This window comes from Acanthopagrus latus, chromosome 1, assembly GCF_904848185.1.
Source record: "Acanthopagrus latus isolate v.2019 chromosome 1, fAcaLat1.1, whole genome shotgun sequence".
NCBI lineage: Eukaryota > Metazoa > Chordata > Actinopteri > Spariformes > Sparidae > Acanthopagrus > Acanthopagrus latus.
The window spans coordinates 14294822-14309412 of record NC_051039.1 but is presented as its reverse complement, the minus strand read 5'-3'; the positions used below and the strand labels follow the sequence as shown (position 1 = coordinate 14309412).

The window sequence follows — 14591 nt, the reverse complement described above, 5'->3', positions numbered from 1 at the left end:
GCATTTTCAAGTCCTCCCTAACACAATGACAAATGCAGATCGGAACGTATGAGGAGATGGAAAAAGGAAAAAGGCCTTTGCCTGAGGACCCAGAGTGGCTGTCAAGCTCCTCATAAATAAAAATACCAGTCACTTTCCAGTGCAGAGGTAATAAGGAGTCAAGAATCAGGTCAGATGGAGGTGGTCTATTTTGAAAACCCATCTGTAAATTCTTTCCTTCCCAATTTCTTTTGCACATCCATTCTTAATATCTTACCCACCCTCAGTCCATTTCTATTTCCTTACACCCATTTTCAATCAGGCTATGACTCCAGGGATGCTAATGTCACTCTGTTGGTTGGTCTGGACTTTGACTCAAAGCACCACTGTGCTTAAGTACAGCCTTGTAGAGCTGCTAGCATGTAGAGTTTTAGTCTTGTTGTTTTCAAATCAAAGTACTGATACAGTGCAGGGAACAATTTAAATTTGCATCTAAGGATGAGTGGTTACGGAAATTTGTGAAGAATTATCTTTGTCACCATTTTTTGCTCAAAGATATTGTTATTGTTTTACTGTTTGGCTTGCCTTTCTTGGAAACCATGATCCTTTGATTAACACTCTATCTCAAATGTCTATTAAAGTTTTATTTTCCATCAGCTTCTGTGACTCGTGCTGTCTTATGACCTGCATGAGAAGCAAAGTCATCTATTTTGAGCTCAAGATACAAATCTCCATAAACATTCTGAATCAGCTGTGAGGATGGATGATCTGCTTAAGGAAAGACTACTGTCTGGGATTTTATTTGACTGTGCTTGGGGAAAACCTGTGTGTGCACATGCCCCCCAAAAATGATACAGTCTTGCTTGAATTCACCTGAAAGGAGAGTTGGATGACCCTCAGTAGGTTTCTTATCCAGTAACAAGAGAGAAAATGTGTCAGGTTGTTTGTATTTTGAAAACACTGTCATTTTAAGAGGATCAAATTTAATGTGCTTGTATCACAATATTATTATTCATCCTTTGATGGTTCTTGGGATTCTCATATTTTGACAACTTAGTTGGTTCTCTCCTGACTAATAAACAGACCCACAGTAAGGGACAATCAATCACAATGCATGAAAATCTTGTTTGTCTATTTACTCATTCTGGTAAAGTTATATTCCATTTTGAGGTCAGTGTCATCCCCATTAATCCTAGGTCTTTTCCCAATAAATCAAAAGACTCTGTCACAACTTGTTGCTCCAAAATTGTAAAAGAATGCAAACCAATCAACAGGATCAGGATTATCTTAAAATCCCCTGTGGACTGAAAGAGTAAATTAAAGATTGCTAACCCACTGAGAGCTGCTAGAGTCGCAAAAGCGGCAGACTCACAGGAAATGAAGGCCCACTGGAGAGTAAACAAACAACATACCATGAGATCAGGCACCCCAAGAAGCAGTTAAGTCATCAGAGATGAGACCGTTTTAATGGGGCACTAAAACTTTTTGTAAGCTCCCATCTGGAAAAGATTCCTCTGGAATGTGGCTGTTTTACAACTAATGACCAATGTCGAGTGGTCACGCCATCATCTTTGTCTTGTCTCATATCACAAGTCTAGTTAGAGACTACATCTCTAGCGTGACAGGTACTCCAACGTTGTGCACTGAAGACGCTGAACGCTTTACAAACCAAATGAATAATCTGATAGTTTAGCCATTAACATCCGTTCTCATCACTCTTGAGTTTCTGACCTTGACTTCCATTCTTTTCTCATACTTTACAGGTAAGGATGACTGGATGTGCATAGAGGATATGCCAATCATCTTCATCTTAAAATTCCAAGTGTTTATTTGTTATATGCAGGTTTTTGTTCTCGGTATTTTCGTTTAAGGTTACACATGAACACATACCCATAATGTAACTGCCATGAGCTGTTTCCAAGGGTGGCCTCTCTCCCTTTATAGTACAGCAATTGCAGTTAATTAAGCAATCATCAAACCACAAATAATTACACAATATCAAACCACCATCTGTCTACACTGACACAACTTACAGGATGATACAATTGCTGTCCTCTATGGATTTTCTATGGAAATCTCTCTCAACTCTACTGCAGCATCTCAGTTTTCCCTCCCTGGATCTCATATTGATAGTACGTGACAAGTTCCTAAAACAGCACCACCAATCAACCCAGTAGCATTGATTAAAAGCTGGGAGGGCGCACCGCGCACAGTAACTCATGATAATAAAGACAGCTCTGTCTCTGCCAACAAAGCAGCACTGCTTGCAACAGCACTCACACTATTTCTGCTGACAGAGGGAGGAAAGGTGTAGGAGTGGACCGGCCTGAAAGTCTGCGGTGTGAAATCAGACATTCTCCAGTGCCGAGGCAGGAGTGAATTCCACAATGTGTGCAAATATTTGTGCACGCCACTTTCGGAATCCCGAGCTTTGCCAAATCAGGAGTTCTGTGAGTGTCGGCTCCTCATCTCCGTACAATGTCAATGGACACTTGAAATAGCAGACTCGTTGTTTCAGCTCAGGATTTTTGAGTCTGTGAGGGAGACGAGTGTTTGCCCAAGTTCTCTGCTGCAGGAGTAAAGCATGGGCAGCGAATGGAACAATGAGAAGTCAAGTGCATGCATCAAGTGGGCTACTAGTGGTCTTGCTGAAAAATACTATTCGTCCCACTCCAGTGATGATTAGGGCGAAGAGAAACAGAAATCTAAGGAGCGGCTCATTAAGATTCTGCTCATGACTTTAGATTGAAGCTGGACATATGTGCTGACAATTTCCCTCTACGCATAAACATCAAAATAATCAGCAATGCTTAAATCTCTTGTTATTAGATAGTCGACATGGCTTTAATGTTGAAAGCTGCAGTGTTGTTGCCTGGATGAAACATCTCTTCAAGGTTAAGACTTTTACAAAAGACAGAACCAATTAGAAATTGCTGGCTCAATAAAACAGAGAGGGGTCTTATAACGAGAGAGTCAAAAGACACATTGAGTGAGCTCATGTGTTAAAAGGAGAAAGTGAGAAAAAGACTGGAGGTGAGGGAGCGCGGTAGAACAAGCAAAGTAAACAAGTTTGGCGTGCGCTTGTCGGAGTCACCGGGTTTAGCAAAACATTCCAGAGTCTTCGAAACAAGCGGCCTTGTGAGGCAGAAACAAGGGGGCTTTAAATCACTGAACAGGAACAGCGTTGAAAGACTCTAATTCAGTCATAAATATCTGAAAAGTGTTCACCCCTCACACACTGACACGTCAAGTTAATCGACTACCAGTCACCTACATAACAGCAGGACAATCAGTCAGAATAACTAATCCAGAACTAATAAACCAGAAAAGAAAAATTGATTTCACTAACATAAGCCCACTGGGAGCATACATGATAATAATGTGATAAAGGATGGCACAAAATAAATTTGCAGACCCAAGACTTCACATTCATCAAAGGGTTATATAGCCGTATTTATCATGTTGATATGGACTGTAGCTGATGTCGAAATCACATCCAATTACATTGAAACAGACTAAAACCATCAACACATCACTCACACTGGTTGAGCCAATCTTAGAAACTATCTAATTAATGGATAGTTGGCTCATTACATACTGGTTTAACAAGATGAAAAAAAAGTTGCTGAAGTTGCTGTCTTTTCTGCCTTTAAAAAAAGATAGAAGGAAACACCTTTTAAAGTAAGTACTGACGTAGCGTACATTAAACTCAAATGACTGTGCTTTGAGCGAAGAAGAAGCTGAAGATCTGTCCCCATTTGTCTATATAATATGGCCAAGGCGACTGGTTCTTCATAAATAGTGTTGGCAAACAACTCTTGTTCCTCTGCTTCCATGTTACAGCCATGTGTGCATACTGCCGCTTTTCTGACAAAACTAATTAAAATTCCTAATTTACATTTTCTTCCTTTTTAGCATTTCTTTGACATTTCAGAAATTTGCTTTAATTTGTCTGAAACTGGATTGAAAAAGCTACTGTCATACAACTAAAGGCTCTGAAAAAAGGTTGATTTTGAATTCATACTGTTTAATCAAAATACTACTCCTAAGGTCAGGAATGTACTTTCATGATTTACGTATACAATAGTCAAACACTGTGCCTTTATTGTCTAATATAAATCTATATTCATTTGGTCTTTATTCTTGCAACAATCTTGATTTCAACATCTTCCTTCCTGAGGGTAATACAAGACAAACTTTGTTTTGACTGACATGTTATTGAAGTCAAGTTCTGGATCAAAATGTGCAAAACAAATAGAAAAACACACAGAGATAGGAAACGCCGGATGAGGTGGAGAGGGAAAATACAGTATGTCCCTGGCACGTATCCCATAGTCATGTCTAGTCGAGCTTGGCAGTAATCTTATAGTGCACATGTACGCGTGCTAATGCAGTAAAAGAGTCTGTGCATGCTTTTAGGTATGCTCTGAATCACTCACACTCGCTTACACCCCCACACACAAACGTTGCTTTTGTGACTCTTTCAGGAGTTCAAGTGTGGCACGCTTCACTCATGAGACACACATGGACTTTCATAAAATTTCTCTGGCACAAACAGAGATGACAGCAAACACTGTTCTTGGCCTACTTTTTCAGAGCCACATGACTAGGATGAAATGCAGGCAGAGAAGTACACAGTGGAGCAGTTCATCTGCCTTGATAAAATAATAAGGAGGTTATTTATAGACACACAAATTGAGCAGCTTGACCTAAATGTGAAGGCGAACTGAAACGTGATGTGCCAACAAGGGAACTGGTGCCTACAAGGAACATCACAAGCTGTTCTACAGAATTAGTGTCTTAAGGTACTTGAATTAAACCACTGGAATGTCCACGTGATGAAACATCACAAGCAGATCTGTTGTGGAAAATGGAAGATGCCAAATAAAGATTCAATAATTAGTGGAGTTTTGTGGTCTCATATTCTCACGTTGACATCAAGATGTTAATGGAAAATGACTCTTTTCTAAGGGACGGAACTGTACTCTGAGAATTTAAGTTTCAGCAGACTTGAAACACATGTTTGGAGCAAAACCACAAACACTTTAATTATTGCAAAGACCACATCTGTATATTCCGCAACCCAACAAACAGCTGAGGATAATGAGTTAAAGCTCAACAGCAGAGTAAGGCATCCATGGATGTTTAAAGTGAGTGAAGTCTTTTATTAAGTTGCCTGATCAAAGTAGTTGTTGTTTCAAAAATATATTGAAGACATATTTACATTTCATATTTGTGTTTATCTGCAGTTAATTTTCTTGCTTTTAATATAAATCTCTTATTAAACTTTGATAGCTTTATCTCTTCTTGGGGTGAAAGTGTCCTGTTGTAGCTAATTTGTTACATGGTTCCCTGTTGCGTTTTCATTCACAGAGACTTCTGCTGATGTCACAGTGGTGCACCCTTTTTGACTTCCTCTTTGGGCGTCCTTGAGGCGTGAAATGGACATGCTGGGTCCCTGTAGAGTCCTGTAGGGCCACAATAGGCCCAGGACATCTGTGTGGTTTAACAGCAGGCTGGACTTGAGTAGACCGGAACATGTCTTTGGACCTCCCACTGGCCCACCCTTAAGCCTCATACAAAAGCCTGCCACTTCACAATCACACATTCATGCACAAGTAGGGACACAAAGACACAAACACAAAAAACACACTCACATTCAAACTGTGGTACAAATGTATCTCCTCAAATCCACACATAGACCTTGTATTCTAATTATTGTAGTGTGTTCAGGCAAAAGAGTGTTTAATGACCTTCATGTCTCTGCCAGCTGCAGTACATTTTGATATGTTGAAAAACCTTCACCTCATGTCTCTGTGGTTGGCGATGTCAGATGGCTTTTTGTTTGGTGGGTCATTTTCGTCCAAACCACCCCAGTCCAGTTGGTTACATGCGGGTACAAGGCCGGTTTCTGTCTGGCCATGTGTGTGTCCTTTTCTGGTTTGAAAGGGACCCATCTCTGCTTGCCAAGATAATTGGAATGGTGTAGCTGGGGATGTGGTAATGCAGATTTGCAGTGCAATTTTGCTATTCAAATTGGCATTAAGTTGTGGCTCCACAAAGACTTAGCATAAATGCAGGCCGTCTGTGCCTTGGTGAAGGTGCACACACAGGCCTCTAGGAAGTAACATAAACCCCTTTAATGAAAGTGTTTTTACTTTCTTACAAATTGCTTAACCGGTATGCCTTTTTGTTGAGCACGTAGCAACAAATACCTGGCTGGACTTAAAGCGGTGATGCTGCAATTACATGGTTAGACCACTGGGCACATTAAGTACCTACAACTCACATCTGTAGGCTTGTTGGCACTGATTTCTTGTTCACATAGTGAAAGTAATTAGGAATACAGCAGGGTTTCATTAATTTATATTAGTGGAAAAGATACTGGACCATTAAAATAATTTAAACCTCAATCTTCAGTCCACCCAGGGGTGCAGATTTACTTATTACACTGTAAATTTTTTATCAACTTGCACTTGCAGTCTGAATGTAATTTGCATCTGATTTACTTGGGCAGCAGTCCCAACTGTGACTGTGTGCCTGGTGCATTCTGAGAGTGAAGGAACATTTTGTAAAGTGGAGTTGAGACTAGAAACTACTAGAAATTACTTTTACTGTCACACTCTAGCTGTATTGTATTTTATAGCTCCATTTAATTCACAAATATATTGTGTTTTTTGATCTGCTTATTGCCTTTCTTTACTTTTTTCTTTTGAGCTTTAACTTTTAAAAGCTTCACAAGGACAGATAAATTAGTCTCTTGCCATAAACACTGAATTGTTCAAATTTACACGCAAGGATGATGGACAATGCACAATTGCACCTCAAAGGCCCACTAAACTTATAGCCCACTACAGACCACAGAGCGACATGCTCGATATTTGTGCTTATTGTGCAAAGGTACATTAAAACAGCCCAAACTCTTATTTTTCTCACTATTAGGAAAGTCTGAATGAATATGTGACTGTATTAAACGCTGACACTGAGACACCCCACTTACTGTATCATTGTTAGGTTATGGTTGCTGTGTTAATGCTGATGGTAAAACGGTGCAAATGCAAGAAACTCATCTCATTTAAATATTAGTGCAATATTACATTACATGCAGAAGCTGTATGCATGTCGACACTCATTCGACATTCCTTAAACTTGAGCCAAAGCAAAGCTGCATGACATGGCAAAGCGCAAATCCTTAAGCCAATGAACCTCTCAGTACTGTATGTTTTGTACCTACGGCTGAAAAAAACACGTTCTCTCAACAGTGCGTTTAGTCTTAGACATGTTTACAAAAACATAATATCGAGACATTTGCGGAAACGTTCTGAGCCAAAATGGAATTCACCAACCTAATAGGCCTAATGCCTCTCTTCCCTCCACATGACTGGAAAATGGATTGGCTGACAAATCTTTCGTTGTTATGCAACAGCATTAGACTGGTAGCGTTATGATAGGCATAATGAACTGATTAAGCCTCTCAGGTAGCTGGCCAACAGTGGTGTAAAATGAGGGCAGAAATAACCTTCACCTCGACGCAATCCTTGATTACATCACACAATGCAACACAACAGAAGTGGCACTACATTATAAATGAGACTCGACACAAAATGTGGGCTTCCTGTAAACACGATGTTTGAAAGACCGTTACACAATATCCAGGTCATGTGAAACACTTAGTTCAAGGGCAGAATGGTGAGAATGTGCATAAATGTCACCTGGGAAAAAAGAGAACATGTCAGCATATATGGAGGAGAAAATAATGTGTGCGCTAGGTGGTGTTTACATAATTTAGTGAGCAGTTACTGTATTCTCGTTGCTGAGGGCCGTGTTGTATCAGTCCTTTTCTCCCAATGTTCCTTATCATAGTTCACAGCTCTGTATCATGAAAAACCTGATCATCTTATATCAAAGACAGTGGTAATCATCTTAAAATGATATTTAATTTACCCACTAAATGTCAAAAAACACAATTAGCTGAATCTTTGCTTTTGGATTACACTGAATAAAAAAAGCAAATCCCAGATAACCTAATGTCATCTTCTCTGGAATAAAAACCAACACCTCAGATCAAACACCTTAATTTTAAATCTGTGTGACAGTCAACATTTTAATTTGACTTCAGTCGTTAATTAATGGACTTCAGGGAATATTTTGCAGGCAGGTATGATGACAGATTACATGGTTAGCTTCATTCTTTCTTGCTATCTGCCCTGATTCCTGATGCCCTTTGCCCTCCCTGAAGCTAGAAAAAAAAGTGAAAACAGAGCAGAAGGCATGCCAGTCATTCCAGACTCTGTTCTCTTCTTCTGAGAGAGACAGCATGTTTGTAATAAACCAATCTCTTATAAATCAATTCACCCTGTTATTAATCACTTCTGCGGTTGTGAAGCGTTGAATCTAACAGTATTAGATGAACCATCAAAGAACGGGCAAAGACTTTGACCTTTTCAGAAAGAGAATCTTTTCTGCAACCTTGATTCCCAAAAAGTTTGGACGCTGTGGTTCTTGTCACATTGCATGTTGCAGGCATCAAACTCATAATGACTGTATAATTATAAAAACAAACACGTTTTTCAGTTTGAACATAAAACATCTTGTTTTTGTACAGTACTTAAATGAATATATGTCAAAGGGATTTGCACAGTTGTGTTTTACACAGCATCCAACTTTTTGTGGAATTGGTGTATAGCAAACTGAAATTGAAAAGTCCACACTTTGCATGCAGCCTCAGTACTACAGTATCTGTTACTGTCCTGTTGGAATTTCATACCTCTGGCCTAAAGGGAGGGATCAGTAAAGTAGGTGTCTGCTCCAAGCTTTGGCCCCTTAAAACTTCCATTCATACACCTTCACTGCCTAAATAAGCCGCATCAAGAAAGAGTTGATTTAAGGTAGCTCCCGAGGACAACAGCCTGACAAAGCAGTGATCTATTTCATGACGTCTCCAATAGACAGAGTGCACAAAGACCTTGAGTGATAGCTGGGTTTTGTCAGCGGATAAGGTCGGTGTTCTCAGGAGCAGGTTTTCCCCTTTAGCTGTAAACATGCTTAAATATGTGATGTGATCACAGGGACGACAAGAGTGGGGAATGTCAACGAGGCTATTGGGTTTCAGGATGCATGATGCTGCACAGAGCTGACATGCAGCCCTTGAGAGCATGTCCTGAGTGTTATTTCCTAATGCACATGCATCATCAAGGCTCACATAGCACAAGAAAGTAATCTTCATGTATCATAGTAACTGCATATCAATTTCCTATCTAATTCTCCAAAGTAGTTCAAGATCATTTTGTCACCAGAAAAGTCTGGCTACGAATGGGCAATCATGATCAATCTTGAGGGCAAATCATTGCAAGAAGGTGGTATTTAATGTCCTCTGCTCTACATGTCAATACAGTGAAGTAGCCACCTAGATGGTGACATTGATAGGACACATTTCCTTACATAATGTTTTGTAAATAACATAACATTAGTTATAGCTAGCAGCATAATATGTGATCTTTACTTGGCCAATTCATGGGCTACTTCAAGCTTGGGCATAGTCCACACAGGGCATTTGAAAATTGAGAAAACGGTTGCAATTTGGATTGTGGATTAGGATTGCGATTAAGTAGACTGTGGTACAGGCAAACAAAGCTCCCCATGCACAGCCAGTATTTACAATCAGGTGATGGTCAGTTGCAGGAATAAATCAGATGAAAATAAAAATTAACCATTACACTTAAACTTACACTTAAATTACACTAACACTTAAATTTGTTTCTGGCAAAAAACAAGTCACATTGACATTTCAAGATATAAATGACTTGTAGAGAGACAATAAATGAGGTGACCAATAAAGGATGACCAATGATTCAGATCTGGGTCACATTCAAGGATCTCTCAATGTTTGTTTATAATCTTTAAGACTTGCACAGAGGCCGTACAATATTCAGATACAAAAGTTTTGTTTTCAATACACTTAGGAGTAGGATTCAATAATTTCTTCTTTTATTTTCTATTTCTTGCTCAATCAATGTCTTGTCATATCCCTTTTGTCTAAAATGTTGATACATTTCTTAAACCTTAGTTTGGTATTCCTCTTCTTTATTACATAATTTCTTCTCAAGCTCACAAATTGACAATATGGACAATATTGCACAGATAGCCAACCCCTGGAATATCTTTCAAAAGGTGCCAAACTGTGTTATATTTGATTGGCAGTATAAAATATAAAATGTATAATCATAAAAATACACTTTAAAAGGTGAAGCAGTCAGGACAATCTGATTGTGATTCATAATTTAAGGCCACTTCCACACTAAACGCCAAGCTTCCTTAGATGTTAATGGCATGTGGATACAAACACGCTGACTAGAGAACACCTACGGCTCTCTTGGTAGTACAATGTGTTCCTTAATGGCCAGGAACACACACATGCATGAATTCACACATACTCACAATGGTTTACCAACACGTGTATTTCCTGTCAAGGAAACATGGTGCCGACACATTGAAGGAAGAGAGCAAATGAAAAGTAATAAGTGACATGTCAAGAGAGCTGTAATCAGATCCTGTCATAATACATTGACCCACTTTTCAACTCTCTTTCATGTGAGACAGTGAGCCATGTCTCAACAGAAACATCCTGGACAGTGTTTGTCGGTAGATATTTATCACCTGGTGCTCCACACTTCAATGGGGAGGTTAGGCCACAGGGCACTGACCTCTAGATTCAGTGGGAAAATTGTAATACCTCCTTTCAAAGGAGCTCAACAGCACCTGTGCTGACTTGGAAGGTGTTGACCTTTCAAACATGTTGCAGCCAAACATTATATCAACCCTTAAAGAGAATCAGGGCTTTCTTAAAATCACTTTGAAGTGGCTTTAGCCTGGAGATGCCCAAATTTTTCACTTTGGAGGGCCAAAACAGAAACTTGATGGTGAGCACACCATACACATATTCTATATCATATTGTATTTCTAAAAACAGCGGTGTAGAACTTTTGTGATGTGCTGGAAGCTGGCCGTTTGATCATCTTAGCAGATTGCATTTCTAAAGTCACATCCATTGAACTGTTGTGGAAATTCCTTCACAAGTCCTTCACAAAGAAATCCACAATCCAATGGCATTAAACAACTCAAACGAATTGTCTACAAACTTGTATAGGCAACAGAGACAGACAGGAAGTTTTTGTTTTTCACGTCACATTACAAACTACTAACATATAGCCATTAAAAAGGAATTAAAGCATGTAAATGGCCACAAACTGTCACACAGAGCCCCTTTAAGATGCACAATGGTACTTGATTTCCATGTTCCCTTAATTGACTGGCTTCCTGTGCAAAGATTATGAAAATTACAATTACAATAATGCAGAATTTGGACAGTTCTTTATAATTTTTAACAATCTATACAAAATATCTACAAAATATATATATATATTTTTAATCTATTTTGTTATTCCTGTACAGCTCTTCCATCTTAATTTATCAATCATCCCACATTTATGTCTCTGTTTCTAAATAACAATAAATCTGTTTCTGATTCTGAAAAGTAATTATTAGGGATCCTACAAATAGAGCACTTTTACCTCACAAACAATATAACAGCATAAAATCACTTTATATTGCAGTTTCTTTAACAATTGTTTTCCCCACTAAACATCTAGTGAGCCAAAATGGCTAAAACTGCAGGCTAACTTTGGCCCGCATACTCCACTTTGGACAGCACAGCTGTAGATGATATCAGCCAACATTCCTCAACAGCAGCTCTCTTAATCCATTTTCTTTGCTGCTGCTCTTATATGATAGAGGACAATTTGTATTATTTAAGAGCAAGCTAGCCAGTGAGTTGGAGGACTATTCTGATACACTCAGTCCTGCGTGTGTACAACCAGCTCATCAGTTATACATGAGCAAAAACCTGGTTTTCAAGCCACTGTGCTGAAAGCAGGTGGGAGGGAAAATGCCACTACTGCCATCTCAAAGTCCCACACATCCACCAACACAAATACATACGGTGTCACATAAAGCCCCTCACAAAAAAATGTGAACATGACACAAACCTGGTAATCATTATTTTACAAGTGGGCCAAGAAATACCTGATCTGCAACATCCCAGAACATCTAACAACCGCCTGTCTATTGATCTGTTTGACAGAAACACTGCTCACTGTGCAGAAGCCTTGCAGCGTATCATGTCTCCTCTCTGAGGCAATGACACTGCAGTTTTCTCATCTCATTGTGTATCCTTGTTAAAGAATCTTAACCTTGACATGCTTAGAGTAAATTACAACTGTACACTCTTGAGCAAAACATATGTACACAATCACATACAAAACTCAGCCAAACAAACATGTCCACGTACTGCACCAATATCTACACACATACATCAGTCACTGCCCTCATCACTCACCTGCTATCCGACCCTCTCGAGCTGTCTTGCTGAGCATGTCTAGGGCTTTGGAGGTAGATGACCTGAGATGGTCACTGAAGGACCTCTGAAGCAGCAGCAACCTCATGGAGCGAGACATGCCGATTAGCATCAACCAAAAGCTATCTACATCAGTCTCCTACCTTGTCTCTACACCTGTCCCAGCTCCTGCTTCTGTGCCTTGTCAATGCCACCCCTTTCCACTGCTCCTATTTTTTTTTTTAATCTTGCACGATATCTTTGTTTAAGTCTTCAATCATAATCTGACTAGCTTCTCTGTTCCATCCTCTGTACTAGTCTGGTTTCTGCCTCCGTCTCTGTGTCACTCTGTTCTCTACCAGTCGGGACTGTGCACTCCCATCTGCTGCAGCAAGCATTAGTGCAGTAACTGCTGGGACACATCCAGCCAGTGCTGCAATGCTCTCATATTCTATTCTGCCAGTGTATGTGTGTGCGTGTGTGTGGATATATGTGTGTAAGTGAGTAAGTGCTTTCTGACACAAGCTCCAGCGCTCTCACTGAATTTCTGAGTGCTTTAGAGTCACGACTAGCATCTCTCCTTTCCTGTCCCTGTTTTCATCTCACATCTCTTCTTCTCTGTCACCTTCCTCCTCTCATTCCCTCTCTTTACACCTGCCCTACCCTGTCTAGACACAGAGAGCATCAATGCCTGTTATATAACCCACTGCCCAGGAAGCCTGCCTGTTACATGGAGATCCACCTGTCCTTGTACCCAAACAGCAAAAAAGCATCACAGAACCAAGGTAAAAAGACAGGAAGTGAGATGATGAAGGGCTCCAGGATAATGTCTGAGTCACTCAGACAAAACCACAGAACAATTGAATGGTTCCCAGAAATGGTTGATGGTAAAATACTTTGACAGATTTCCCAAAAGGACAGTGGGATGTCAAGAGGGAAAAATGCTGGGGTTTAAAAACTGTGCTCACACTGTGAACCACAGAAACCTCCCATTTATTCCACACAGCCGATAATCACATTCCTCAGCCATTCAGGGGTGACAAAATGGTCCAACGCATGACATGACTTTACTATCAAATGCATAATTGTAGGAATAGAATATACAGTGCATACATACTGTATAAACACAAAAACATGCAAACAAACAACAAACATAAGTAAATGCCATGTTGTAAACCTTATGTAACAAAACTTAAGCTACTGAGATGGACACAAACAACACAGTGGAATTCATTACTTAGACTGTTGCTGAGTTGATCGGATAATGGTGATTTAGCTTCTATTAAGCAAGCACAACTCTCAGGGGTCTGTGAAGAAGCTTAGTCATCGGCTCATTGACAAATTAAAGAACAGCAGAGAAGCTGTAGTAACAATGCAACAATGGCATCTATAGCTGATGTGAACTTTTACATTGTGACTTATTAGAAGACAAATGAATTACCTCAGGAGCAAATGTTAAAGATTATAGATAAGATATACACAATTTTTATCAGTTAATATAATCTTTAATACATTTTGTGCAGGCAATAATGCATGTATGTGTACATGTATATTTTTAATATTCTACAGCAGCACTAATTAATATTTTTAGCTCAACAATGTAGCAAAGTCCTTTGTTGCATAAAAAAACTCTGATAAACCCATTGTACGTTAACTTGTCAGCACCAAACAGTAGAAGACAAAGTTAGCAACTACCTTGTACATGTAACATATTGGAGCATTTAGCAGCTAAAGAGCCATGAGATATATCTCTTTGGCATTCAGAAACACGCCTCCAACTGAATGCTAATGTTGCTCCCTGTCTTTCAGATATGAAAATAAATAACTATTTGCTAATGTTAATTTTATAAAGGTAATGAAATGTTAATTTGTGTTTCAGATGTTGTTTCCATGCTCCCAATTAACTCAAAAATTATACTGAACTTAAAAAAAAATACATTTGTATTGTAAAATTGTATATCTTATATACTCATCTTGCTCATCAAGATGGCAAGTGACTTATTATCCGAGTGAACTCTATGTGCTGTTTCAGATTGCCCTCCATTACATTCCACACTAAGCTCACACTTGAGAAAGTCAGCCAGTCGTGCCGATTGCTCCAGCAAGTGAAGGTAATGTACCCAGCATTGGCTTACTGCAGCCCGCTGATAGCATTGTGCTCATCGCGGCCAATTGACTTTATAGTCTCCCGAGGTTTGTTGAGACTGATAAGGATAGATTC

General features: G+C 39.4%; 1 protein-coding gene across 7 annotated transcripts in view; it reads right to left on the bottom strand.

Moving 5' to 3' along the window:
- dlc1 (DLC1 Rho GTPase activating protein) overlaps nt 1–14591 on the bottom strand; it is a 90608-nt gene that overhangs the window by 37060 nt on the left and 38957 nt on the right. The window contains exon 1 of one of the 7 annotated variants that reach the window (XM_037093203.1): nt 12374–12706. The exons of the other annotated variants lie outside the window; for them this stretch is intronic. Within the exon in view, the coding sequence (XP_036949098.1) occupies nt 12374–12503 (130 nt within the window). The 5' untranslated portion in view covers nt 12504–12706. Of the gene's footprint in view, nt 1–12373; nt 12707–14591 lie in introns of those variants that run through there. 7 annotated transcript variants of the gene reach the window in all.